The sequence below is a fragment of the Cystoisospora suis genome (genome assembly GCF_002600585.1).
Source record: "Cystoisospora suis strain Wien I chromosome Unknown contig_30, whole genome shotgun sequence".
In the NCBI taxonomy this organism is placed as follows: Eukaryota; Apicomplexa; class Conoidasida; order Eucoccidiorida; family Sarcocystidae; genus Cystoisospora; species Cystoisospora suis.
In genome coordinates this window covers 5,602-33,595 of record NW_027152832.1, presented here as the reverse complement: position 1 = coordinate 33,595, position 27,994 = coordinate 5,602, and the positions used below count along the sequence as shown (strand labels likewise).

The 27,994-nt window shown below is 54.5% G+C and overlaps 4 protein-coding genes across 4 annotated transcripts in view; 1 reads left to right on the top strand and 3 right to left on the bottom strand.

The window, feature by feature from the left end:
- Window positions 1-18: 18 nt before the first annotated feature.
- Window positions 19-10,087, bottom strand: CSUI_000072 (zinc finger (ccch type) motif-containing protein). The gene is made up of 4 exons (XM_068060306.1): window positions 6,197-10,087; window positions 5,178-5,731; window positions 1,216-4,791; window positions 19-267 (listed from the first exon to the last, which is right to left on the bottom strand). The coding sequence occupies exons 1-3, from the start codon at window positions 9,649-9,651 to the stop codon at window positions 4,595-4,597; spliced, it is 4,206 nt and encodes a 1,401-aa protein (XP_067927716.1). The 5' UTR covers window positions 9,652-10,087; the 3' UTR covers window positions 19-267; window positions 1,216-4,594.
- Window positions 10,088-11,947: 1,860 nt separating this feature from the next.
- CSUI_000071 (zinc carboxypeptidase superfamily protein) lies at window positions 11,948-12,552 on the bottom strand (the record flags this gene model as incomplete). Its single annotated transcript, XM_068060305.1, has 3 exons — window positions 12,253-12,552; window positions 12,070-12,194; window positions 11,948-12,019 (listed from the first exon to the last, which is right to left on the bottom strand). Coding segments are annotated over exons 1-3 (492 nt in total), but the record flags the coding sequence as incomplete, so codon positions are not given.
- A 178-nt stretch (window positions 12,553-12,730) lies between these two features.
- CSUI_000070 (p-aminobenzoic acid synthase) lies at window positions 12,731-17,204 on the top strand. Its single transcript, XM_068060304.1, has 9 exons — window positions 12,731-13,228; window positions 13,364-13,497; window positions 13,595-14,479; window positions 14,923-15,256; window positions 15,518-15,816; window positions 15,981-16,083; window positions 16,196-16,294; window positions 16,414-16,525; window positions 16,780-17,204. Exons 1-4 carry the CDS (start codon window positions 12,842-12,844, stop codon window positions 14,936-14,938), a joined length of 1,422 nt encoding a protein of 473 aa, XP_067927714.1. The 5' UTR covers window positions 12,731-12,841; the 3' UTR covers window positions 14,939-15,256; window positions 15,518-15,816; window positions 15,981-16,083; window positions 16,196-16,294; window positions 16,414-16,525; window positions 16,780-17,204.
- A 6,684-nt stretch (window positions 17,205-23,888) lies between these two features.
- The window catches only part of CSUI_000069 (uncharacterized protein), a gene marked incomplete at its 5' end in the record, with an annotated part of 9,469 nt that continues 5,363 nt past the window's right edge, over window positions 23,889-27,994 (bottom strand). Inside the window, 3 exons of the mRNA XM_068060303.1 lie at window positions 23,889-25,903; window positions 26,379-26,671; window positions 27,432-27,513. Of these exons, the coding sequence (XP_067927713.1) occupies window positions 25,691-25,903; window positions 26,379-26,671; window positions 27,432-27,513 (588 nt within the window). The remainder of the gene's footprint in view (window positions 25,904-26,378; window positions 26,672-27,431; window positions 27,514-27,994) is intronic.

Below are 27,994 nucleotides of genomic sequence, written 5' to 3'. Positions count from 1 at the left end.
GTCTCGGAGACCAATGCAGAGAAATTGACTCAGGATTCAGTTGCTGTGAGTGAAGCGGATCTGTCCACGCCGCTGAGAAAGTTAGAGAACGAGAGCGGGGCACAAGCAGGTAGACCTGCAGAAGTTTATGGTGACGGGTCTGCGAGCGCCGCAGAGCTTCTGGGTCGGTTTGAAGTGCCTGCAGCGGACGTGATGCATTTGACGGTGCCGGTTAGCGACGGAGGCTCGCCTGCCGGGGGGGCGCTGCGGGATAGTCGGGGTCCTGCGCTGAAAGGAGAGAGAGAAGGAAGCGTAGAGGGTGACAGAGAAACAAAAAGACTAAGGACGGCCGCCGAATGAGGAACATAGTCAATGATATCTTCTGAAAGAAGTGCCTTGTTGGGGGGCTGTTCAGTGCTGCATCCATCTTGTATCATGTCGGCACCAGCTGCCTTGGGAAAGGTGTCCATCTGCTGCACTTCAGAATGTCTTCGTTACTGCCATAGAGGCACATCTCCGACAAGAATCACAGTGCTGCTGCGGGCTCAAATAACTCCCAAATGCGCTCGAACATGCAATGTTGCTTTGTTCAGAACTGCTTGTATTCTGGCGCACTGCACTTTCTACCGATCATCGGCACGGCTGGAGACGCTTCGTGCCCACTCTGCGAACTCGCCGTTCCTTCGTCCAGAGCATACTCTTCGCTGGCAATTTCTCGTGTGTAACAAGACAACTACTGTCTCCCCTTCAGAGTCTTTGCAGTAATGGTAGTTGCGGGAGGGATCGCGGTCACCCCGTACTCCACACTACGGCATGCATTTGACTACGGCCTACTATAGCTGAACATAGCGTAGAAACTACACGTCTAGGGCGAGGGGGCCGTAGCAGCAACTGCAGACCGCCAGCCCCTCCCGTGGTGTACAGCGGGCCTTCATTCATCCCGGTTTGGTGTTCATATGTAAACAGACTATGATCGGCTGCTGTCTACCGAAACCCGATGCATGAAGCAACTTGCTTCTCAACGCCGAGCTGCTGCGCCCTACCGACCATCGACGAAGTCTGCGACCCCAAGGGATGATGTACGGCCACGGGTGATTCGCTAGAGCTACGTAAGTTAATATTTGATCGTCCATTCCCCCACTGCCCTGAAGTACAATATAGCTACGTGCTCAGGGAAAAAGCAGTATCACCGGGTCCTTGACCTGTAATACACGCCATTGAAGTGGTGTGTCCCACCTGTACGGTCAGTCAACAGTGCAACGGCCGTGGAGACCCACGCTACCGCCAGGGCATCGCAAGGGTAGGACCCTCTGGAAGACGGTGCGGCACGCAATGTCGCGCGCGGTTCGGATTGTCTCGTCGGCGTCCGTATAAACGGAACCCACGAAGTGAAGTTCTGTATACAATCTACAGCAGCTCACATGCCTAATGCAGCACTCGCTCAAACATCCGCAAAACAGACTCTACTGAGTGCTCAATACCCCGCAGACACTGTCCGCCTTTAGCAGGAGTACGAGCACTACTAAAAAACACAGGTGTCTTAGAACTCCAGACACCATAACCGCGGTGACGACGAAGTGGATCTAAAAAAAATAGACTCATATCGGAAACGACCAAGAAAAAAAGCACTCAAAACAACGAAGTGCTATCTGCACCCGGCCTGTAAACCCGGCAGGTATCGCATCCCAAACGTATGCGAAGATCACGGACACTGAGATGCTGGAAAGACTTCGCCACTGTACGCAACGCTTCTCCGACTCCAGTCTGACGGCTGCCTGCTGCAGTACTGCGAAAACTCCAGCACGCGGACAAGGCATATTCAATGTCTGATCTGCCTTTTTCAGTTACCAGATGGGCGGCTGATTTACGTATAACCTACCGAGTTCCCTCGGATCGCCACGCATGTGAGGAGCCAACGCTCCTACGGGACACCCTGCATGTAACGTGCAGTCAGAACGGATGACCCTCGGTGAAAATCACAGCCACGGGAGGGGTATGTGACCGGTGCACCCTTTATATCAGTCCCCTATCGTCTTCAGCACTGATAACGATTACCCGTACATAGAACCCGCGCACGACGCACGACTGTCGGCATTTCCGTGCTACTAGCACAATCGAGCCAGTAGCTGCATTGACTTCAAGGATACCTGTTCGTCTTCGGCAGCCCAGTTCAGTCAGGTGCTTGCGAAAAAGAACTATGATCTACATGAGATGCCGGTGACAGACACAGTCTCCTCCTTTTTGGTCTTAGGCACGTCCGACAAAAATTAGGTCACGAGCACGTCGTCAAGGCGTATGAGCGCAGGAATGAAAATGCGACGAAGGAATGTATAGCGCCGTCTTAGGCTATGCAGCGGGCAATCAGAAAGAGGAAAGAGAACAGAAGACACCTCGTCTACCCACCACGCGGCGTCGGCCGTGGGTAATAGCTGCGCGGCTGTGATCTCCGCATTGTCATTTATATACTCAACAAATCCCTTCTAAGACAAACAACAGTAGCCCAACCCGCTTCCCCCTCGTTGCCCAACAGACGAACGCAGCAGCAGGAAAGTGTCGCGGCCGTTGTCGACGGATCCGATGGACCCCTCGTCGTTGCCTCGCCGCGCGGCCCCAGCAACGGACGACAGCGTCGACGTGTCTTTACCAGGGCTGAACAAGAACTGGGAAAACTACCCCGAGGCCTGGTAAAAGGAGACGGCCGTTGCCGCGGCCACCTCAAACAAAGGAAAACTTGAACTGCTGCGCAGAGTGCAGTTCTGTCAGTCAAGGAAGAGTTACTTCTGAATGTTCTCCGCGGTGTCCGCTGTATCCACAGCTCAAGACAAAAGAAACAACACGCTGTGTGCTTTCTTTGAAGGACTGGAATCTTTTCAGCCGTCCATGGGTGTTGTCCGCTAGCTCCTGTGAGCAAACCGAACGAACACACAAGAGACTCCGTTCCTCCGTAAAACATGCTCTATTCGCCGAGTTCATGAAAAGATCCCACCACTGTGCTGCCGTGCGGCTCCTGCACCATCGCAAGAACCACCACTCCCTACACGTTGATGGTGTCGCTGCTGGAAACTACAATGTGAGCACAGATGCCAACAACATCAGCGTCCACGAAATCCTTCTTAGAGCGTCCGCCGCCTTCGCCAGGTGGTCGGTGCAGACAACAATCAATGGCCAATGACCCACATGCATCAGGGAAGACAGCCACCTGACTGTTCGTAGCGAGAACACTGACTGATCTTTGACAGTTGACTGAGAATCTCCGACGGGAGCCACACACCGGCCTCAACGACCGCGCGCTATCCATGGAAGTGCAGCATTAACTTCTCCATAGGAGGCCTCTCCTACTACTGTAAGCCATGCCTCCCGTGGTGCGGAACACAAAGTGCAGTTGATACGGATAACAACCTCGAACGATGCACATCAGAAACAGATACCCTTACTAGAACATATCGACAAAGCTGCCGCTGGGCTACCTCTCACCCCCGACGCAGAGCAAAATAAATGCACCCAACAAAAGAGTCCCGTCCCCTGTCTTTCCCGCAGGAAGAGAAAGGTCCTCTTTAGTTTCTCACGACGAAGCAAGCGGAGGTCGTTTTTACTATGTCCCAGACTCTCGGCGGCACGGCACAAACTTGCCTTTAATACACCAGCACGGAGAAAACAAAACAAGAGAGAAGAAAGCCTGGTTCTCCTACGACTGCCTACGACAAAAAAAGGCCGGCCTCAATCCTTTGGGTACTCCACCCTCCGTATTTCGTCGCCACCTCGTCCGCTGGCTCACTTCACTCTACACGCCGTGTACTGCGAATCACTAAACCACTTAAGAACAGAAGAGAGAAATCAACACTATTACATTGTCGTCGGCAGCGCAGCACAAGTGAATCCTTCCCAAACACGTAACTCGTACGTTGTGATACAGCAGAGCCACCAACAGGACACTGTTACATCACGACGTGTCATCGCTCAGGAGTCTCGGAACGAAGGAGAAAGACAATATCCTCCTGTTACTGTTTCTTCCAAACTTCTCCCCTCAACACTCCACAGAAAAGGCTCGCTTTTCGAAAAAGAAAAATGAACGGTATCACCCGGTAAAGAAAGACATGCTACCCTTCTGCTACACCTGAAAGAAAGGCTGCCCATTCGGGAGGGAAAGACGCCGACGAAGACAGCTGGTATAACTAACCCTACGATCACAAAGCAGACCTTCTGCTGCATTGCTGGCAGTGCGAGAAGAAACTCAGAGGAACGCTGAGTTCTATGAAAAGCGACCCCTTTCCCTACTTCTCCAACCCGGCCTCCGGCCGAACTTATAATAGCTTGGCGTCTTCACCCTGGACAGCCAGTCCCTGTCATCATTCCTCGGCGTTCGCGCAAATCTGCCTGGCCATTGTGCGAACAGCTCAGCACCACCGAGACCTCCTCCCTCACCACTACAATCAAAACACAGCTGCCTTGCCCTGGTCTCTCTTTCAACAGCCCTTCACTCCTTGGCGATCCGCGCGTCTGGCTGCTGCATAGTCAGTCTTCCTCAGCTTCATCCGCACTCTAAAACGGGGCCTAGCAGGATTGCAAGACCTCCACGGCTGCTAGTTCGTCGCCTGATTGCGACGGAGGCGAGAAATTAGCAACTGCCACCGGGTTGCTCCATAGAAGCACAACACGCATTCATGTGCATAGAGTGGTAGGGTCCTTCCGCCTCACCCCCAAATTTGCTACAACAGCTGTTCTCCGGGGCATCTCCAGCAAGCCCATCAGAACACGTATCCTTGGAACCGTTTACCGCCTCGTGGTCCCTTGGCGGGCGCGAAGCCAACCCACCTGCAAGCAGAAAGTACACCGACGCTGGAGAAGAACCAAAGTGGACCGCCCAACACTACTATAGCAGGAAGAGACCCTCTCTACCAGCAGCTCACCCACCGCTCATGCACGAAAACAAAACTACAACGTCCATCCACGGTCGCTGTATGGGCAGCCAGCCAACAGCCTGGTCAACTAAGCAAGCCAAATCGCCTGACCTTGTAGCAGCACACACAACTTCTATTGTTTAGAAATCTGCTGTCTCCTTTGTTAGCTCAATACGAAGGACAGCATGACCTGACACCGTGGCGCACTCGAGTGCGCAAACCCGGATACGAAAAGACGAGAGGATCCTTTTGGCAACACGTTGACACCTTCCTACCAACCATCTTTTTCTGTATACTCACCGTCTGTGTCACGACGAGAGAGCCTGGACTGCGCAGTTTCAGTTTCGTCGGCTTTGAAAACGGATTTTCCTGTCTCTTCACAGCAACGGCCTTCACAATGACAACCCGTGTGGTTCTGTCCCCGCTCTGCCGTTGTTGTGTTGCCAGCAGAGTCGAGGTACTGATGAGACACCCGGCCACACTGGGAGCCGCGGCTGTCGCAACACCCCACTCCACAAGCATTTTGGTACCTCTGTCCGCTTTCCGGGCTGGAGCTGCCGCAGTCTGTAGAGGTCTCCGACGGCAACGGGGGTGACCCAGTCACCCGGTTCGCGCGTACTCTCGAAGCGTGGCTCGTCTTTGTTTCGTCTTTATTCGAGCCAGGGAGGCTGCCAGCACCAACAGTCGGGCCTGTGGGTCGGACTTTTAGCTCCTCGGCTCCATGAGCATGACGGCAACTCACACCCGCGCGACAGAAACCCATCGACCAGAAGCTGCATATCTGCGTCTTGTAAAATTCTGCAGTCGGCCGTAGCTCCTCAAGAGCGTGTGCGAATTTGCATCGACGCGCTGTCCTGAAGTGTAACAGGAAGACAAACGGACACGCCAACTATAATCAATAGCCAGGCTGCTGACAGTCGAACAAGACGCACAAGGAAGTTCATTCCCGCTGAGTGGCAATCCCGGTAGTACGAGTCAGCATTTTCAAGGGACGTCGAATAGCAGCGCGCTTGTTTGCTACTGCAGAAGACCGACTACAGTACTGCGTGGCAGAGTGATCTCTGTCGCATCAAACACTTTTATGAGACCAAACCTGGAGAGACAGTGTTCCCACCAGCGTCCCCAAGACCGCATCAGCGTGGTTCCGCGACACGAATTTATCCACCCCTCTATGTTCGAATAAGAACGTAGGTACGAGTACGCTTTGAACGAGTCACAGTAGAGCCATGGTCCTGCAATACCTACGCAGATACCAAGCAGAAGTTCTAAGCAGCCGACTGCGTCACCACCCCAGTCGCCCTCCTACTCCGACCCCTTACTTGGGGCACAGTCCTGCCTTAAGAAGAGGACACATCTTCGTTTTAAAGAGAGGATTGAGGGCCCCCCCTCCACCTCTGCCCCCCCCCGGCTTTTGCTCGGAGCCTCCTCCTACCTCCCTCCCCCCAACTGTCTGCGTATCACCCTTCTGGCCGTCTCGGACGTGGCCCCGGGCTCTACGTCCCTTGCCGCCAGATGGCATTTCCTCCGAATATCCCAACCCGCCAGCGACAGCAACAGTCATCTTCCCGCAGCCCTCTCCGTCGCCCAAGTCCGCGTACACTTCATCGACTCCTCCTCGCCCCTCTGCACCGGCGGCAGCTCTTTTCGGGCTTTCTCTCACCTCCGCATCCGCGGCCATGACGGATCCACAGTCCAGTGTTGGTGTGTCCTCAATGTCTCCGCTCTGCCAACAGCCCCAAGCTGTATAATCCGGCGTCACCCCTCCTCCATTTTCGTCGACCCTAGAGGAAGAATTCCCGTAAAAAGAGGTGCCCCGTGCACGTGTCGCCTCCTGTCCCCGTACGTAATGGTCTTCAGTCGTGTCCGTCAGAGTTGAGAACTGCGCTTCGTCAGTTGTGGATCTAGCATCAGAGCAAACACCGGGACTCGGGTCGAATGAACCCACCTGTTGTTCACGTCCGTGACTTGCGCAGCCGGACTCGGGCTTGCCAGATGCAACGCACCCGCCGTTTGATGTCCCAGTGCTGCTGTCATCCCGTGACCGTGCGTCACGCTCTCTCGAAGAACTGCCAGAGCCTTCACCGCATCCCTGAGACCCCTCTGTCCGCCGATCGTCTTCACACCGGGACCCGACTGACTCATTCTCGGGGACTGAGACCCCGTTCTCTCCTTGGATAGTACGCCCCGCATCCTTTCGGGTCCCGCCCACCGGTGAACCGCCAGAAGAGGATGATGCTGCAGGAGCTATCAGCTGTCCAGTCAAGTGAGAATACCCTGCCATCCCCCCACCTAGTGCCCGTTCGCTACCGTCAGCTACCTCCGGATGTTCCGCCATACCTGCTGCATTACACTCCAGTTGGGAGACATGGGTCTCATACACTCCGGTCTGTCTCTGCAGTTGCAAGAATTGGTGTGGTGCGTGCTGCTGTTGGTGAGCCATGAAAGCTTGCTCATCTCGAGCCCACTGAGTGTACCAGCCAACAGCTTTCTGCTGGCACGCAGCCGCGGCAGCTGGGTCCAGGTACGGGCACTTGTAGATCTGGACATTCTCCCCTTCCCCTCGCTGTCCCATCATCGGAGCAAGTGTCCCATACGACTGCAGCTCGTGTTGCTGATCTATCTGGCTCCGTTCGTCCCCGTTTCCAACGGCCCCCCATGTATAGAGCTGTTGGGGACGCTGTACAGGCTCGACAGAGCGTAGCTGAGCACCTAACTCAGCTGGAGCATGCAACCGCGCCGCTGTCACTCGGTCCTGCGTCCCCTGCGGGACATAATACAACGGGACAGGAAAAACAACGCACGGAGTCACCCCCGCGTGGGGGGTATACGGACCCTCCCGGCTCGGCTGTGAACCGCAATGAGAGCAGTAACCCGCGGCTGGGACCAGAGAAGTCACTACACCTGCCGCGTCGCTCCTCGTTCCGCACGCGCCAGGCGTCATCAGCGTATACGGCGAGATGTACGCGCCCGTCAGGTGAGACGTGCTGCAAGGTGTCGCGGAGGCTTGATGATTTGTCATCAGAGCTGCCCCTGGGTGGCCAATTCCCGGCGCCTGCCACAAAGACCCGATATCGCCTTCTTGTCGACGGTACGGCGACACGTACATAAGGCCTTGGTCACGAGACGAACGATGCGAATACGTGGAGTCCGCGTATGATAAACGGGCCGAGGCCGTCTCGAAGAGCTCCGCACTAGTTCCGCCGTTGGTAGGTGCAGTCGGTACAACCCCACATGCAAAGGGATACAACATGTCGCTTCTGCTCCCGGGAGGCGATACAACTGTGCTGTTTTGAGCGAAGAGATCACGCTTATCCGGACCATCAGCATCAGAGCTGTTTCCTCCCACAATCTCTTCGCTTCCGCCTACTCTCCGCCGCGCGATATCAGACTGATCGCCACCTTGCTCCTCTGTGTGTGCGTCTGCAGCGGTCAACCCTGTTACCGATGAGACCTGCTCTCCAGCTCCCGCCAAACCGGTTGACGCCATAACCGAATCCTGCATGCGGCGGAGCGCTTCGGCTTCACACGCGCGCATCGCCAGCGCGACTGAGGAATGCAGGGTATCGTGCTCGGTGACCTCACGTTTAATGCTGGCCGAGTGTACAGGTATCTCAGAAGGGACATGCGCTGACGCCCTACCGTTCTCCCGGCTGTTGTGCTGGACGGTCGGAAGGGACGCAGGTTGCTGAGTCGAGCTAGGAGAGGCGGTCCGCTCCCGAATCTGAAGCTTTATGAGGCCAGCGACAGCCTCTTCTTCGCTCAAATGAAAGCCTGTTCTACAGCCGACTGCGCCTTCACGCCTGTGGCAACACGTGTAGTAGAGCTGCTGTGAATCGTGCCGACGTCCTTCACGCCCGGGGCGCACGTTTGCGCCTGACAGGGGAAGATCCACGGCAACCAGTTGCCCTGGGTGGAAGTAGCATCGAGGCTCCGAGTCGCCCTCCACAACTTCCGCTGCACGCAAGTTGCCACTATTTGTCGCTTCCACGGACCGCGCGTTCTGCAGTTCTGATGAGGCGGCCGGGCCGGGCCTGGAGCCACGAGAACGATCGAACAGCAGTCCACAGCGCATACAGCAGCTCGGCCACTCGAGGCCATAGAAGTCGAACTCACGTCTCAAACTGTTCAGAGGGAAAGCCAACGTCAAGGACGACCCATGCGCACCTTGTCCGGCAGCTGTGGCATTTCCGGCGATCTCGTCGCCTTCGAGCGATCGGCGCGGGGGATGGCGCTCCTCTGATATACTGTTTTCCCCCCCCGTACCTGCGCGGTCGTCCACGCCGGCGCCGTGAGGAAGATCCAGCTGGCCATTTCTAAGATACGCCAGGACGACAGTGAAAAGCTGTGGATCACGGTCAATGAAGATTCTGCTTGATTTCGGCTTTTCAGACGGTGTGGTTCCTGACACCAGGACCGGTACTAAGCCACTCCCCAGGAAAGAGTCATCTGCTCCAACGGACGGGTCCGCGACGTCTTGACCGCCGCCTTCTGAAACGTCACCTTGTTTGGAAGGGCCGTCCTCGTGGGACTGCCAGTGCGGCGCAATCACAGACGCTCGCTCCAAATACGCGCGTAGCGTCTTCGAGCGACGGAAAGTGGAAAGGGAAGCGTAGAAAGTCTGGCCACCAACGACAATCGCGGCAGTCAAGTCCTCGGCTACTGAACCCGAAGCGTCTTCTCCTATCTGCAATTCGTCGGGCGCAGCGCAGGGTACGCTGGGGGTGTGGGCGACGGGGTCGACAATTCCGTCCATGTTGTCGAAAGAAAGAAGCATGGTAGATTCACATCGAGAAATCTTATCACTGCATTCCTACGCGCTATCAATACTGGTGTGCCGCTTCTGGCAATTGCCATCGTGTATGAACCGTATGAATTGTTGACAAGAGAGAATCGAAGACCGGTTCACTCTGAACTCACTGGGGCCTTCCATCCGGAGCTGAAATGACCCTATGCGCCAACCGCGATCGCGCTCTAGATTGGCAAACAAGGATAGACCGTAACGCGGGATGCTCAGTCTGAGTTGCATGGGGAGGAAGCGGGAACCAACTCGGCCGATACAGCCATAGGCCTATACAGCGATACAACCGGCAGGTCCCGTGTGCTAACGGCCACCGCGGATCACAGGGGCGCCTGGTCGGCCCCCGTCTTCGCTGCTGCGGGATCTAGGTCGCGCAACGCAGGCAAGTGCCAATCTTCTTCCCAAGAAAGAGAGTCACTGTTTGCGTGAATAGTTTGGGCGTCATTAGCGTAGCTTCACTTGCCTGCTGATAGGGCTAGCCAACGGGAGCGGGAAGCCGAGAGAAGGGTTCTCAAGCGAGGCAAGCACGCGAGGACAGCTAAACTGGCAGTCGTCTAGATGTGTTCCGCACAGGTACCTGGCAGCTACGGTCCACAGTACCCGCGCACCAGAATAGTGCTGTGTAGAGGAGGCGGGTGCGCCAACACTGGGCGCTAGTCCGATACCGTTCGCAGGTCGCGTCTCTCTTTTTCTTCCAGCGGGCTTGATCGCGACTGCGAGTGGCCAGACAGGCGTGCGGCTGATGCCGGTGCTGCTATGCCTCAATCCGCCCCGCGCGGAAATACCGTCGACCGCGGCCACCATTGGGGTCGACACCAGACAAGGGGAAAAAAGTTGTCGGAGACGGGAACGGGGAGCCGACGCCGGACCAGAAAACCGGAGGCGTCCGGTTCTTCCCGCACAAGGGGGCAATCAACACAGTGCGTACCGCAAGCACGCCGCGCGAGTTAGCCCCACTGCTAGATCGGCTGGTGCGGGCAAGGTACTCCGGGGAGCTCTCCGTGAGAGCTGTGTCAAGAGGGGGTGAATCATTGCTGAACCCTTTAGACGGCAGGTTCTCGTGGCTGAACATTGGTAACCAGAGTCGCGGATATACAGGTTCATGCGCCTGCTCTACAACTGACTCTCTGGCTGCAGGGTGCCGTGCTTCAGTTTCTAAGGGACACTAGCCTAGCATGGACCCCTGCATGAAGCGTTGTCGCTAGAGGCTTTCCAGAGCTTCTTTTGACCGTTCGGTCAGATCCAAGAATGCCTGGGGAGAGTATGTGTCTTTCCGTGCTGGACGGAAGAATATCACGATGGAAGCGTACCTCGCTCCAATTCACTAGTGTCTGGCTGAACTCGTCTTCGGTGGATGGGTTGAATTGCTGCGGGACGGGGGCGTTGCTACTTGAAAGATGAACGCCAAAGAGTAAAGACGTTACCTCGAAGCACTCAGCGTACGCCAACGCGGACTCAGGAATGATGGCGAATCGAGGCGAGTCGTTTATCCGGAGCCGGAGCCGAGGAGTGATACCCGAAAAGTCTGAGTGAGCGTCGAGGAACTGTGTTTCTTTCTTCCACGCGTCATGGAGAGCAGGCTGGCGGTCCGGGAGGGCGTAGATCTAGGAGCAGCGGCACTCTGGTACGTTGAGGGGGAATGTGTGCACAGATTTCTCACCTCGAAGGCAAAGGCTAAAGGAGTTTCGAGCTTGTCATAAACGTAGTCGAGGCAGGTCCCCGAACTGCGGTAGCCGACCTCTTTGCCGGCCGGGCCTGTAGTCACATTAAGTGGTCCTACACGTGGAGGGGAGTCAACATGTTACTGCCACACCGTATGGGCACTGGCAAAAACTGCGGTCGACCTCCCTCAGAATTGACCTGCGATCTTGATTGTGGAGCCATCTGGTCGTCTTTCGAGTTCATGAGGAATGCCTACTCCATTGCTTGCTCGTTGCGTTTGGGCTCAGATGATGAGAAGGCCCACGGCATATACATTCCGAGCGTGCCTGCAGGTGGGGCGTGGACATGGCAACACACTAGAACTGCAGGTGTGGGCGGTGATTGTACCGGAATGAACAGAGAGAAATGTGTGCGGCTTGAACGATTTCACGGCTTTTGCGAAGGAGCGCGTCTCCGGCTCTGGAACGCGGGGTTATCACCACCGAAAAAGTTATGGTGAGAGACTATTTCGGCACACCGGAAAATGCTTTTGGGCCAGGGTTAGTGTCGGAGTTCGCGGATGGGGCGGCCCAGTGATCTGGAACTACCTATCAAGCAAAAGCGGAGGAGGACTCCAGAGACCAGCACTCCACTTACCACTCCAGTTGCGGTTGAGGTCGACATGGTTTTCGTTTACTCGCAGCTGCAGCGGGATTCAGATGATCCCTGGTCTAATTTTCCAAGTTGGCCTACGCAGAAATCGCCATTCTCGACTTTCTCCCGGGACACAGGGTTGCCGTTGACCACCACCCGGAATTGAGTGTGCTGCAGCACTTTGTTAGCCTTGTCACGTAACTTCCCTTCTTTCCCACATAAAACTGGAGTGAAAAAAGGTCGTAAGAGGTTTTCCGCGGCAGTACAGGGAGAAGTGTTTACCTTGAAGGAAGTGCAAGGCGCTTTCCGCCGAGATTAACTCTCTGGCGTGTTCACCAGCAAGCATGAAAAAGCGGTGCGGGGCGTTCTCTACGCGAGACAGTTGAACAATGTCGACCGTGTGGCCATTCCCAATGGACTCATGCTCGACGCTGAATCCCTCACAGGAGTCCGCGAGTTCTTGTAGCTGTTCCCGTATCTGTGACGTTGTATGGTAGAACGGCGGCAGTTCCCCACTGCTAGCAAGACACCCAGAGGCAACGCCCACGAAGGCGGCAGCACCACAAAGCGACCTCATTGTGGCTGCAGGCGAGTCGGTGGGTGCAAGGACCGTAGTTGAATGGTAGAATCAGCTGCATGCATCTGAGACACCTGAACTTGCTTTGGTCCTAGCTGTCAGTACACGTGACATCTGGAGACTCGAGCATGCAAACACCGTTGCGCCATTCGCATGCCTAGTATCGAGCAGTCGATTGGATGGCACGACAGCCAGGCAAACACTTCCAGGTGCAACTTCAACTTTGCCCAGTGAATCAGGAAGAGTTTACCTTGGTCACGATACCCTGTCCGACGGAAGCGCGCCCAGTCTGTTATGGAGCAGACCAGCTGGCAGCTACGGATCGAGAGTGCTGGGGCTTCACGCACCGATGCGGGGCCAAACGACGAATCGGAAGGGTTCTCGTTTATCCGGACCCTCCTAATCGACAACTATGACTCTTACACGTACAATGTTTTCCAGTATCTAGCAGCAGTCAATGGCGTGCCTCCGGTTGTCATCCGAAATGATGAGTTTCCTACCTGGCAGCTCGCCAAGGCGAGGCTCCCGCTCGTACACAACATAGTGATCTCTCCGGGTCCCGGAACGGTCGAGAACGATGAAGACTTCGGGCTTTGCCGAGAGGTGCTGCAAGACGGGGCTGTCCCAGTCCTAGGGATCTGCCTGGGGCATCAGGGCCTCGGCCACGTTTATGGCGGTAAGGTAAGCAACTGGTGCACTTAGGTTAGCCAAACACACACCGTCATTGGGAGTACGACGAGCAGCCTTCCTCGAACACCTACACTCTCTTCCTTACCCGCGCCGGCGTGGGTGTGCTGTATTGTGCACCGCGCGCAGATTCGGCGGTCCCCCGTGGCCATTCACGGAAGGAGAAGCCCTGTCGGGTTTGTCAACGAATACGAGCTTTTCGACGGTGTCCAAGGCGGAACAATGGTAGTGAGGTATCACTCGCTTCAGGTGGAGCGAGAAAGGTGAGTCTACCGACGAAGTCGAAACTAGTCGTGGTCCGGACCCAGATTGTTGCCTCGATACATGCCAGCTGTGCATTCTCTGTGTGCGTTGCGCCAGCTTGCCTGCCTCCCTTGAGGAAACCTGCTGGACAACAGATGCGGATAATGTTCTCATGGGACTTCGTCACCGAGAGAAGCCGCTGCACGGTATACAGTTTCATCCGGAGTCGGTCGGCACATCAGCGGGGTTCAGAATCCTTAACAACTTCAAGGCCATGACAGTCGCGTGGTGGCAGGGCAAGTTTCCCAGTCAGCTAAATGCTCAGCCGCCTAGTCCTGTCGAGGGCCCTTCCATTCCCCGCTGGTGCATGGAGACCGCATCAGAGCATCCTCTACACTGGGAGATCAATGTTGCTACTGTGGCACTGCAAGTCGATGGGGCAAGCTCTGCCGGAGAAACTCTAAAAGAATTCGCTCTGGACCAGTATGGCCTCTTCGAACATCTTTATGGTTCTGACAGGTACTGCTTCTGGCTTGATTCCAGCTCTGCTGATGAACTGTGCGCTGGACCCCATGCTCAAAAAACATACGGAAACCGCCCGTGCCTCTCCTTCATGGGGAGTTCGTCTGGCCCGTTTGGTGAGGTCATCGAGTGTTGGGAGCTGGAGAAGGCAACTCTCTCACATTTTCACGGATCCAGGACTTGCTGCCATCAGGTCGAAGGAAATGTATTTGAGGTGCTGAGAAGCAGACTAGCAGCGTTTGGATGGACACCAAGAAACCAAACACCGCGTCTAGCTGTCCGGTCGTGGAAAGGACGCATCATGGCGACTATCAAGAAAGACAAAAAGACACCGGAACACCGTGACGGCCTTCCGCCACCAGCAGAGGTAGCCCTGGAGGAAGCGGAAGCCGGAGAAATGACCCTCGACGAGCTTCCATCGCCCTTCCCTTGCGGGTATGCCGGTTTCTTCGGTTATGAAGTCCGGCACGTCACGGAGAAGTACGTAGGTCCGGGATTGAAGAAGTGTGATGGGGGCCAGGGCGCTGCTGGGCGTAACTCGGACAGAGAGGTACCAGACTCCGCGTGGATATTTGCGGATCGGGTTATTACTCTGAACCACCAGAGTGGTAGCGTCTATATATCGTGGCTTGTCCCAGCAAGAGATAATGATCTGGGTTGCGATTTCACCGAGGCTGATGGGAGGAACTGGCCTTGCCCAACTGAGGGTATGCTTGGTCTGAGGGTCAGAGAGCGGGCAGCGCAATTACTACAGACGCAGGAGGAGTGGGCTAGGAAAGCTCTCCGAGCTGTTTCTGCTTTTATACACTTGGCGCCGGGAGACGGGACAGTCGTTAAGGATCGAGTACAAGCTCGACAGGCAGGTTTCTTCCCGTTTAGTGATACGGCTCGATTTCCTGTGCCGCTGGAATCTTCGACCGCAGGACGGGACCCGAGTGAGTCCAAAAATTCCAACACGCCAGACGGGCCATGTACCAAGGGCCTCTGCTCAGGGCGGTCAGTGAGTGGCCCGTTTGAGACAAGGACCACGGCTGAACGAGAGCGGAGAACTGAGACTGGCATGAAGGCTCGCGAGGACACGGAAGCGTACAGAAACAGTATCAAAAAAATTCTAGAGTACATCGCCGCTGGTGAAGTGTATGAGGTGTGCCTGACGACACAGTTCAAGGCGACCGTGGGACCGTCCATGATTGCTCCGCTCCCCTTCTACGGACACCTGCGGCGAAGAAACCCAGCACCGTTTGCTGCGTTTCTCCGGTAGGCCTTTGAATATCTCTCTTTGACTCCGCGAAGAGATCGCCCCGGGAATGTTCAACGCTCCGAAGTTACATGCGAGCTGTCAGTGTAATTCAGCGACTTCCCAGAAGTCTTTCATACAAAATCACTTGATAATGATGCCGGTTGCAGTACAGACCGGGTGAGTGAGGGCATACGGCTCACTCGTACTGCTAAGGCACCTTGCATGCGGAGAATCCATACAACGTACGGCCGGAAGTGGTTGCACGTGTCCATTTGTAGGTTTCAAGAACATGAAGTACTTGGAGTGGAATCACAGGAAGCCGCCACATGCTGCAGTCCGTCGCCGCTGGCCTGCGATGGTTTTCAAAGCCGCCCGTCATACTCTGTGTGCTGTTCGAGCCCTGAATGCTTTTTGAAGATCGACGCCGATGGTTGGGTGGAATCGAAGCCGATAAAGGGAACAAGGCCTCGGGGGAGAACTCTACTGGAGGACAGGGCTCTCGCTGATGAGCTGGCGACGAGCGAAAAAGATAGAGCTGAGAACCTGATGATTGTTGATCTTGTGCGGAACGACTTGGGTGCGTCACGTAGCTTATCAAGCTACCTCTCGCCTTCAGCCGGGCTCTGAAGAAACCCAAATGCTCATCATTCATGTGCAGTCTGGCTTCCGCGGTACCGGGGAATGTGGTGTGTCATGCCGACAGCATGGGCCGGCTCTGTTAAGTGCGTGTCCATTGTGCAGGCCGTGTTTCCGTCCCAGGGTCTGTTTCAGTCCCGCAGCTCATGGCAGTCGAGAGCTATGCGACGGTGCATCAGCTCGTGTCAACCATTCGAGGCAAGCTGAGGTAGGCCTTGACTTGAGTGGAACAATGACACTCAGCAAGACTGTTTCTACGGTTCTGTCGACGGCAGGTCGAGTGGAAACCGGCGGAGACTCGTGTGTGTCTGTCTGCGCAGAGAGACGGAGTTGGACATGCTGGATGCCATTGTCGCAGCCTTCCCAGGCGGATCTATGACTGGAGCACCGAAGAAAAGGGCAATGGAACTTATAGATGCGTAAGCAAAACTTGATGCCTGACCTTTTTTCGCCGTTGCTCTAGTGACACCACCGCTGTGACACCCTGCAACGAAACTGCTTGTGCGGAATTGTATCGTACGCCTCTTCGTGTTAATAGGCTAGAAGAGCGCCCCCGCGGGATCTACAGCGGAGCCATCGGTTTCCTTTCTTTGACAAATCAAGCAAGCTTCAACATTGTCATTCGGACGGCAGTTTTCACACGATCGAACGTAAGGCTGCAAGAGCTGCACTCAGCTGCGGTCCCAAGCCCGCCCCTTTCCACTGATCACTTGCTGGCGTGGTAGTAACGAAGACGTGCACGACGGCGTGCCACCTTCGACCTTCTGCCCTGTGCGCCTCTCGGAGGTATCTTTCCCAAGATAGGTTGGGCTGTAGTATAGACAGGGCAGTAACATGAACGCTCAGTCGGAGACATTTAGCAAACTTATACTCGCCGCCGGCGCGTGGTTCGCTTTGACTACAGGAAGTGAGCGTTGGAGCGGGAGGTGCTATTGTCGCCTTGAGCGTGCCTGAAGAAGAGTGCGACGAAATGCAACTCAAGGCGAACTCTGTGATAAGGGCCCTCGACGAGTTCTTTCAGGCTGACACCACGGCGACAGCGACTTCGTGTACTGCAACCTGAAGGCCGCACGGGGCGTGTGCAGCCCTTAAGCCTCGGCGAGTTAGCTCTTCCCAGCGGGGGCAAGGCAAGTAGAGGGCATGCCCTTGAAAATAGGCAACTGTCTGCAGCAGACTGTCGCCACGACGGAGTAATTCAACGCTTGTCAATGGTTGGCCTTGGCATCTACTCATCGTTCTGCGTACTGAGCGACGGCAGACGAGAGAGGATACTCTTTACTGTTACATTCGGTCCACGACCGCGCTCCGCCTTTACGTACAAACACGACCCCTGAATCTGGCTTGTGCACGGCAGCCTGGCCCCGGTCAGCAAGTGTATTGTTACCACACGCTTTTCAAGATTTCGGTAATGAGGGTCACGTGTTCGAAGTGGTCGACAAGCTTGACAACTGGGAAGCACCAATAGAACGACTTCCTTGAAAAGAAGAACGAAGGAAATGCTATCACTGTCACGCATTCCACGTCGTTCGTACTCTGATTGTGGCACAACAAAAGCATGTTTACATGTAGGTTTCATTACACGCAGACGAGATCGCCGCACACCACAACATCCTTCCCCTCCGTCGGCAGGACGACACTATGACAAGCGTACACGCTCTAGGGGTGAGCGGTCACAGACTGTTTATGACAGTATGGGCAGTTAGCCAGGCGCATCCGACACTTCCTACATACGGCGACAAAAGAGTCTCTCTCGCACAACCCCAAGCAAGCCTGAGTTTTCTCCACAACAATATCGTACTTGATCTGTGGTGGCGGCAAGGTGACCATTCCGCACAGCAGTGTCCGCTCATCACCTCGATGACCGAAGCACAGCATTTTTTCTGGATTGGGGAGCACTGCAGTAGGCTCGGGGGCGCGACACGCCCCAAGGCACGGGGCCGTGGGTAGCCGTGGCGAGACGGGAGCGGCAGGTGCAGAAACTGGCACGAGATAGATTGGCTGTCCGGGCTGTATAACCGCAGGAGGAGGGGCGGGTGTCGCTACCACAGAAGGCACCTGCTGAACAAGCATTGGAGGAGGTGGTGCGGCGGCAACAAACTCCACGACCTCCGCTGGCCTCGGAGCCGTACGTACTCCAAGATTACGGCAGAAATCCACAACCCTGTCCATGACACCTCTCCGGACCGGTGGATATATCGCGTAGTTTTGTGGAGTCGGGTCGGAGACGTAGACTCGTTTGCTCGTCCATTCAGCTGGTCGGCTATCCTCCAGAAAAGGAGTGAAGGGCGGCTCACCTACCGGTACGTACGTTCTGGCTGGCGCAGGAGGAGCGTAGACCACGGGACGGGAGGCCGGTGCTGACGCCACCGTGCTAGTCAACGAAGTCTCCACCCTTGGCGAGAAAGGAGCTACCTTAACAGCATCCTTGGCGATAAACTCGCCAGGGATATGGTAAGAAGGCGCCACAGACATCTCGTGAGCTGACCGCAAGGACTATGGACAAACGTATATGGAGGACTGGGGACAACCAGTTCAGCGCGGTTTTTGGGGGTTCCGGTGAGCAACTAACCAACTCTAAATCTCAGGAACTACGCATGGAGCTAACTCAAGGAAGGCTCTGCCCCGCGAGATTGATCGCCGACAGCATGAAAGTCTGGAAAACAGTTGTAAAAACGCACACAAACTTGGGAGGTCCGGGGTGCCCACAGCTCTCGCTAGCAGCACACTCTGGTATCGCTTCTGCGGAAGACTTAGTCAGCAACACTCGTTTTGAAAAAGAAAGCAGGTCACTGCGCGCATCACAACGCGGCACCACAAACGACAAAAAAGCAATTCCAAGAAGAAAAAAAAAATTATCTCCAGGCACCAAGGGGGTCAGGCTGCGAAGGCCAAACTATGTTCGGCGGGGCAAGCTGGTGTGGCTGGCCCCCGGCTTGGGCGCAAGCGCGGCCCGGTTAGGGATATACAAGCTTTCAGCGGCGCGGGGTGGGACAGCTCGCAGGGCTCTAGCATAGCAGACTGCGCTACACCGCCGGCTCTGGCACCTCAAGCTAAGTGACGCAGACATCACCCCCATTCCGGATGCTTGCTTCTTCGCCCACGCCCCAGTTCAAAAGGCGGTCTGAAGAATCCGACAGCGTCAGCAGGACAGTCACTACAGTCCTGTGGCTGCCCCAGCACTTTTCGGGGGCAGGCTGCGTGTTCGAAAAGTGTTGGACTTCCGCAACATTCTGCTGCACCGGGGGGTACCCAAACGTCACTCCAGTGAGCGCACGGCCCGGCGTCAATGTAGCTGTGCGGTCTACCGATCAGGAAGAACAGGGGCCCCGTTCCTGAGGCTGTGCGCATACACGCGGTCACAGCTTGGGGGGGGCGGTACCGGTGCGCCGGTAGGAACACAGCAGCCTTTGTTATCCCGTGCAGTGGTGAAATGGCTGAATCGATTGGCCAGTGAGTGCCGAACAGCCGTGCCTTTTCCGGTGTGCGTACCCTCTAACAGTTACTGATCGAGCCAGACGGAGAAGAGAGCACTCGCGCTGCCTGTCTCGAGGAAACTATGATGCCGCCCTTGGATGCTGGTTCATCACTAAAGTGTTGGTCACCGCCAAGGGAAGAATGCTCGAAGACTCAAACGATATCTTGGTGTTCCGGGTCTTGCAACTCGCTTGGTGCGTGGGGGCAAGAAGAGAATCATGCGATCTGCTCCGGTCCGCAACCGGGAGAGAAAGGTGCATAGCCGCACTTCAAGCTGGTGAACAGGCCTTGGTATACATTAGAAAGCAAAACATGGCCATGGGCCCTCAGCAAGCGGCGCTTGTAGCGGTCCGAGCTCCAAAGCAAACGGAAGTCCAGCCGGACTACAAACGAATTGTACACCCTGCTGCGAAACGAGCAGGGCCTACGCCGCCCGGGGCTCTGGAGCGGCGATACACGCCTGCTGGAGAAGCGCGGGTGCAAGCTAAGGTGCGCGAGGCTCTCGAAATTCGTATGCGGTGGTGATGAAGCAGTTCATCTGGTGCTTCGAGCGAATGCATGCTTCTGCGAACCCTCTCGAGAGTCCGGCGACGGAAACCCCTACGAACTAAATTCCGTTCCGACACTTTGACGTCATCTGCGTGAGCCCCCCAGGAGGAGCGACCCTCGTTAGAAAAACTTGGGTGTTTTATTGAGGACGCGGAGTTAAGTCTTTGCCTTCGCGGCTGGTCCGTCGTACTGTGGTTATCTCTACACTTCGACCTGCCCCGAAAGAACTGGTTGAGGTTCCGCTGTGGCACCACTGTCTTCCGGCTTTGCTCGAATACGAGCCTCCGCGTTGAACAGCAAAAACACCAGGAGGCTACGGATATTTTCTTGCCTTGCTCCAGTCCGCTTGCGGAATGAAATGTCCGCCGGAAAGGGGACGAAGCGGCGGCCGGACCGCTGTAGACAAAAACTGTCCGGAACATTGCTAAAGCGTGGCCCTGCGAAACCGTCCACCAGGTCCCTAACCTCTTACGTCTGTCCGAGAAGTGACAATTCTGCTTTGTGAGGCGCCTGACCAATTCTGGGCTTGCCAAGAGAGCTGGTGATGGTTGACGGTGGGGTGAGGAAGGTTCCTTTCGACCGTTCTGGAGTGTTCCCGGTCTGCAGTGCATTTCGAAGTCACGCCGTTCAGCCCCCCTTCCTTTGCAGAAGCTTCCGGGCGTGAACTCCCTCTAATCGCGTTTACCATGGTGTTAACGCTCAGCGTGTGGGCGACTTCTCTTTCGCGGTCAGCTCGAATTTCTCTTCTCATCCTGTCATCACTCTTCCTGGTCAATGAACTGTACCACTCGCTGAGCTCCAGCAGCTCATGGGCTCCGCTGTTTCTCCGAATTTGTACTTCTGATACGCGATCTTCGTGTCCTTTTTCCGTTGTGAGCGGAGGCCGAGTGCGAGAAAACTTTTCTGAAGCCACACAGGTCCGAGCAATCCCTGCCCCCACTTCGGTTAATCTGCTTTTTCATACCACTCCTGGAACTGTCGACGCTAAAGCAAAGCCTGGGGATACCCCGTCGCACCGACGCCGAAGGCGCATGACAGGAGTGGTACTTTCGTCAACCGACCAGTTAGGTGGCACCGCGGTAGACGAGCTGGAGACGGAGCGAACGACAACGGGCGAAAAAGATTTCTCCTCTCGTCGAAATGCGGCAAACAAAACCCGGCTCACTACCCCCGCAGATGCCAAACAGTTTGCGTCAGGGGACTCAGACCTAAAGCAAGCTGGAGCGGTAGTACATACGTCTTTAGCGGTACCCTCTTCATCTTTGTCTCCTCAGGATCTCCAATCCGAGGCTCGCCCAGGGCTGTTCCGGCCGGGGTCCCTTGATACGCTTATCGACGGGCATGACACTGATGATGAATCACATGTTCCTCACGTGGTGCCCCTTGGGCTGCCGCCGCTCACTGCGCAGCAACCAAACCGAAGCGTTTCGTTTGAAAAAGCGTTGTGGAGAAGGTACGTCAAACGTAGAGACAAGTCCATCAGGAGGGAGGCAGCGTGGAAGATTGTCCAGTTAGCGCTGTCGCTTGTCTTGCAGATCATGGACATGTACGTCTTCGTCAACCGGGACTATTTCGACCCTGTAGTGCAAAAAATGAGTGGGGGTAGATACACAAGGGAGTACATTGTTTATCGTTTCTTCAGTCACCCTCTGGTTTTTCTGTATTTTTTGTATAAGAACATCAGTTTCCTAGTTGACACGTGCGACTGGATGTATTCGAACGGCTTTCTAGGGCCTGACTTGCGTGAAAGGGCGCGAAGACGATACCGGACAAACAGTGGGGTCTTTCGAACAAAGCGGCAGAAGCTGCAGGCTAGTAAAGCCTTGAGTGGCTAGGTCAGGCTTTTCTTGCAAAGAAGAAAAACACTCGGGTCAAAGCCTGGCACGCCCCTACCCCCAGTACAGCTATTGAGGCTGTCGGAGCTATCTTAACCAAGAAGGAAGAACGGGGGTGTTACAGAAGGTGGCGATGAAGGCGGGACGCTTAAGGTGTCCCTTTCGCTTGCTCAATGGTGAAGTGAAAAATGGGAGATCCGGACGGCCATGGCAAACGGAGAACACAGGATAATGACATAGAGGATGTCTCCTCAGCCGCGTCTCCGATCGAGTGAAGCTAAATGAGGTACAGGTCAGGTATGAGATAGAGGCAGACAACAACGGTGGGCGGACTCGACCCGAGAAGGACAGCTGGCGAGTCACCTCAAAGCTAAGAACTTGAAGTTCTCTTTCCGGGCACTAAGGGTGTCGCCTGCTCAAGTGACATGAGAGCTCTTGACACGTAGACAGCTTTCTCTTTTGACGGACCGGGTTTGCAGGCCGTTGTGGTTTTTCATTCCATGCTGCTGTTGCCACCACAAGTTGTTATGTTTTCAGTCCTTTTCTTCCGTTGTCAGTCTGGCGATAGTCACGATATCCCATGTGACTCGAAGAGCAGCCAGTCGACGACTTCTTCACTGCCGTGATGAACATTGTTTGCAAAAGGCAGTTTCTCTGCTGCCATCTTAGAAATGCGCAGAGTAGTTATTCTGAGCTACAGTGCAAAGATTCGGTGTTCAGTGAGTCTCAGTGACTGTCGAGTGGCTCCTGGCTTTTTCATGTGTAGGAGGGCGGACGTGTTGGTCCCAGAGAGAAGGCAGTAAGTATCCGGCGGTTCTCGCCCTCGGGAGAAGGGCGAGGTACTACTCGACTAGTGTCCAGTAACAACTGAAGAGAATGAGGACTCAGAAGAGCCTTCCTGTAGATCAGGAAACTCTTCTGCGTCTTTCTTTTTAACCTTGTTGACATACGGGACAATTTCTTCTTTGTAAGATTTCAACGTGGCGCCCATGCATGGTTTGAAGAAAGACGACGTATTCTGTCACTTGCATCTTTGCGTTAGCCGGCGCTACCAGGGGCTGTGAGTGAGGCGGGTGAAAGCTTGGCATAAAGGTATCACGGGAAAAGGTGTTGAAGCGAAGTGGGAGGGGTGTGTTCTGCGGCGTGCTCTGAAGTAATTTTGACGGCTGTGGCGGAGACCGTGCATGTGAAACGTGGACACGCGAAGCTTTCGGGAGGTACAGGGACTCGTGGTTCCGTTGCCCAGGTAGTCGGGGCAAGCAGGGGCACAAGCAGGCAGCGGAGAAAGGTCGCGGGCTCGATGGAAAGAGCAGTCGATTGGCGGGTTGTCCGTGTCGCACGCTAGCAGGTACGGATCTTTGCACGCGTCCTGATTCGCAAAATGCAGTTTCTGTGTTGTCAGACTGAGACCTGCCTTATGGGGGCCCTGCGTGGGTCTTGTTACACCTCAAGACCCAAGCAGAGCCACCCTAGCTACACGTCTTCTCTTAGACGTGTCGTTTACTTCATCGCTGCTGTGCTTCAATCCCCTCTATGAAGGCTTGCACGGAACCAAGAAACAGAGATGGCTCTTTCTGTAAATGTCGCCTGGGCCCTGCGGTACGATGCATCGTGACCACTGACGTAGGCTCTGAATGGGTGACTCAGAGGAGTAGCGATTTCCGCCTTGTCCACAGAGGCTGTGAGGCCAACTGCGTACAACGGCCTGTAATGATTAACGTTTGTTATCCGTCGGCAGGAATGGTTCTGCAAGGATTCAAAGGCTCGCCCAGGCTACCCTCTAACAGTAAACCAATCACGCTCGCTCGTTCAGACAGGATCATGCGGTGGTCCCCGCAGAGAATTTGCAACCAAGGTGCTCTTGCACCGCTGAGAAAAGGTACCAATCGCCCTCTATCCTGAATTTCTTTTTTTGAGGAGTCGGAGGCCAGGGAAACTCGGAGCAGTAGTCCGTGCAAGTCGCTACTCTCCAAGATTCTCTTAGGACCGCTGTGTACGTGAAAGGAGTGTCTTCTTTCTTCTGCCTGTGTAGTCGGGAGCACTGCTGCAAGTGGAAGTACGTACACACATACGTACGTTCGTATTCGAGCTACGCCGAAGCTCGAATCGTAACAGACAGCTGCTCAGGCAACGTAGAGTTGCAAGTTAGCCAGACAGGACATACAACTAGCACTTCTCTCTGAGGAGCGACACACTCCACTGCCCTGTCGTGGGAATAGGGCACCTCGAACTGTACGCGTGTTTGCGCACCGTCGTTTGGATCACACAGAACGCTGCGCCTATCCTCCACGTCGGCAGCGCACGGAGAGGGTCGTGTACGTATCTCTAGTTACCGGATCTCCTGGCACGACGACCGACCTCCACACCGGCTTCGGAACGTCACGTACCTTCTGACCGGACACACGCAACTCGTGTTACTGAAGGCGCAGCTGTCCGGCACTCTTTGTTTCTCTCGCTACCGGTTCCCGTCTTCTACCAGAAAACGGTCAACACGACGCATCCTCCACTTTCATACGCCGGTACACTACACACAGAACTCGAGTAAGGAGGGACAGGAATGAAAATCCAGAGAGGACGACGAACACCGACTCCTCACATCCACATCGTCTCCAACTGACACCTGATGGCAGGTGACCCTATGTTGCTTTGCCCTCGAATGCAGGCAGCCAAGATCGACGCGTCGATGAACATGCGAAGATGGGCTTCCCAAAGACTAGAGATTGGGCAGTCCTCAGAACGGATCTCTGTGACGCTTTCCCGGTTCCCAGCAAATAAAAAAGCTTGACAACTATAATACCATGCAGTGAAAGGAAGGAGGGCTGCCGTAACACTGATCGCGTAAGCATGGAAAGAACCAAAAACCCACAGATCCTCCAGTCAGCTGGGCCCGCAGCAGGTCGGTCGGAGAGATCTAATCCTTCTAGCTGCAAGGTCATCAACATAGTCCAAAGCCCTTTCCCTGCGGTCCCCTCAACACCTCAGAACATGTATGCGTTCTACTCATACCCCGTGGGCGAGAGTCGAGGCACGCCTCCACACGAAACTGTCACCCAGGAGTAAAATTCTCTCCTGCTCGCTGTGCCGTCCCTCAAAAAGAACGCCCTTCCTTGGAGTTCACAAACATCTAAAAAACTATAATGCAATATACTTACCCGAGTTCGTTTGCTGTTTTGAACGTCAGTCTGATCTCGACTGAAGCGTCTAGTGATACACCCTTCAGGAGGACCACTGGCTCACCCCATCTGACTGCTAAGAGTAGGATCCCTGCTGCTGTGAGGCTCCCAAGAGTCACGGCGGATCCAAGAATGCTCAATACACGACAGAGGAGGTGGTTCCACAACGAAACACGTTTGTAACGTGGCTTCGGTCGAAAGCCTATCCTCTGACGGGCGGGGTAGGGTTTCGACCAACCAAGGAACAGAGCTGCCGAACAATGCAGACGCCTGTTGAAAGCCTCGAGAGTTCAGTCTAAAGAGACTTTCCTCGAAGTCTGTGCACCGTGCTGAAGAATACCAATGATGCGTTGTAGCGTGACGTACTCTCGACGGATGTTCCGGAATACATGCAAGAGACAAGAGAGCGCAGGTTTCCGTGTACATGATCCAGATTCCCAACTCCGTAAAAACCTCCTACTGGTCCGAACGGAAGTCAGAAGCCCCCCCCAAGTAGGGAACACGAGAGGACACTCTGCTAGACGGGAGCGGCCACCTCTTGGGAGGCTGCCCTCATTCACATATTAGGTTTTCGATTCCTGCAGTGCTCAGAAATCGTGGAACACGAATGATGAAAGCCAGTACAATGGAAACAGATGATCTTCCAGCACCCGGGTCCGAGACGCCGCTAGTCATAAAGACTATTTGTTTCGCTTCAAATGCTTCCCGTCAGGTCTCACGGTTTTAGCCGACAAGCTCACAATTCCATGGCCCTACGTTTGAACTGCCATTCTTTTCTTTATAATTAGTGCATGTGTTGACCTTCGCGTAGACCCGTTAGCCCGCTACTGGTGATCGGTGGAGCCGCACAAAATTTGCTGCGTTGGAACTGAGCTTTGGCGTCGTCCGCAAGCTGCTGAAGAAGCAAACAGAATCCCCGAATATTGTCTGTCTCCGAAAATGCACGCCGGAGGAAGGCCCGTCGTTGATCCACAGTGAGAAGGTTGGAGGGCAGACCCTGTAGAAGTGAAACAACGGAGTAAAACCAAGAAGAGTAAGCCACTCTGATAACAGAGTCGTACACTTCTCAATCGATACATACATCCACTTGAATACGGGAGAGAGAGCTGTCCCAATCAGATATAATAGACGGTCCATCATGTAAAGAAGTTAGACAAATGCTGAGACGAAAGCGTCGCCAGCCCGCGAGCTCGAGAGACGAAAGCATGCACATGGTAGTTATCCACTTTTCGATTGGAGAAAATATAACAAAACATATCTCTCCCTTTCTCACGTGTGTGCGCGATATACCCAGAGACGGCTTCAATCAACTCAAGACACACAGCTCTCGGTTCAGGCGCTTCTCCGCGTATCATCGATTTCATCCATCACTCTTAGACAGCATAGGACGGAGTAGACAGATACCTACCTGAAACTATCTATGCTCACCGAACATGAAACGACACAGATAGTTCAGAATACGGCTTGCCTACCATGACCGAAGCTTCAAGCGACGCCCTCGCGTGGCTGTGAAGTTGGGGAAGATGAAGAAAGAGGGCTAAAGTCTGAGCGGCATTTCCAATCCAGGACTGCACTGCAACGTGCACACTCGTCAAGGCCTGGACATGAGTCTGGATCGTAGCAGTGAGGAAGTTGACAATCGTCGATGCATCGTTCCCGTTAGAGAAACCCGAGCAGATCGAGGGGGGGAGTGGGCGAAGAAGCAAAGCCAATACCGCCTGTTGAGCCCTCTCTGCAGCTTCCAGTAACCACGGAACTGGAGCGCCTGTCGAAAAGAGAAACAACACGAAGACACGAATAGCAAGGGCAATCTGTTGTGAGAAAAAAAGGAGGATACGCGTGACAACTGGTGGGAGAAATGACTGGAAAACGATTCTGGCGTACCGTTACCTATTCCAAGAAAAAGATAGTTTGCAGACGGTTCCCAGGAAAGGTGAATTCAATGCACCTGCGCACAGGGCACACATGGCCCCTTTTCGCCTCGTCAGAGAAGCGGCAGTCTCGCCGCTGACTCCGTGCACAAGTGTTGTATAAATCGAGTAGGGAGATGCACAAGGTTTTACTTTCACGTAGAGATCCTTAGTTGCCCGGGAGGCCCCGAGGTGGAATTCGCAATGTCTGCTGCCCCTTCGTACATCGCTTCTAATGCTAGAGTTGTAACAAAACCTTTAAGCTTCTCTCCTAGGGCCGTCAACGACGTCTATACGCGATCAGCTTACAATAACTGTCCAGCCACATATGCTCCTGTGAATAACTGCCGGCTTACACTTCACTACATTCCTCGGTCAGCCCAACTGAGCCTTTTGCAGGTCTGTATCTACCTTGTCGGCTCAACCTTCGCCGGTCTAATAGTGGAGGACCTATAGTTGTTGATGAACTCTCCCCTCTCTTACCCTTTCTCAGATACCTAGCTTCTTCTTCGCGTATGTGTCTACACTGGCTTGCAAACAACTTAAGAACAGGCCCGTGTGAACCGTGTACCCCGTATCTGAGTGTGACGAATGCATGCAAAAAAAGCTACTGACCTCTTGCAAGGGAATGGATCTGGGAGGGAGGGTCGGTCCATCCGGCCAGCCGAGAGAAGAAAACCATAAACGTATGCAGAACCTGAACAAGAGAGAAACGCAAACCTCTCCAAACGCTGAGAACTGCTTCTGTAAGAAAAGCCACATCTTTGGAGACACATAATACCCTCTCGTTTCTTTATGCACCTTTCTATTCACATATGAGAAAAGTTACCCTTCTAACGCAAACGTAGAGCATCCGGCATCTGTATGTCACATCTGTCAACATCAGCCGCCGTTCAGGCCATAACTTCATATTCCGTTTACCGTGAGTGACGACAAAGGTGAAAGAGAAGTTCTATTCGTGCATGCCCACATCGAAGTCGGCATGTGCATACCCGGAGAAATACAGGCAAGTATAGGTAAGTCAAGATGGACGGATACTTTCTTATCTTCTCAGAAAAACTCGCTCGCTTGTATCATGTAAGACCACACTTGTACAATATACTGGAAAAACTACAAATACTTTCCATCCCCTCACAAGTACTCGCTCACTTCTAACATACAAGATAACACATGCTCCT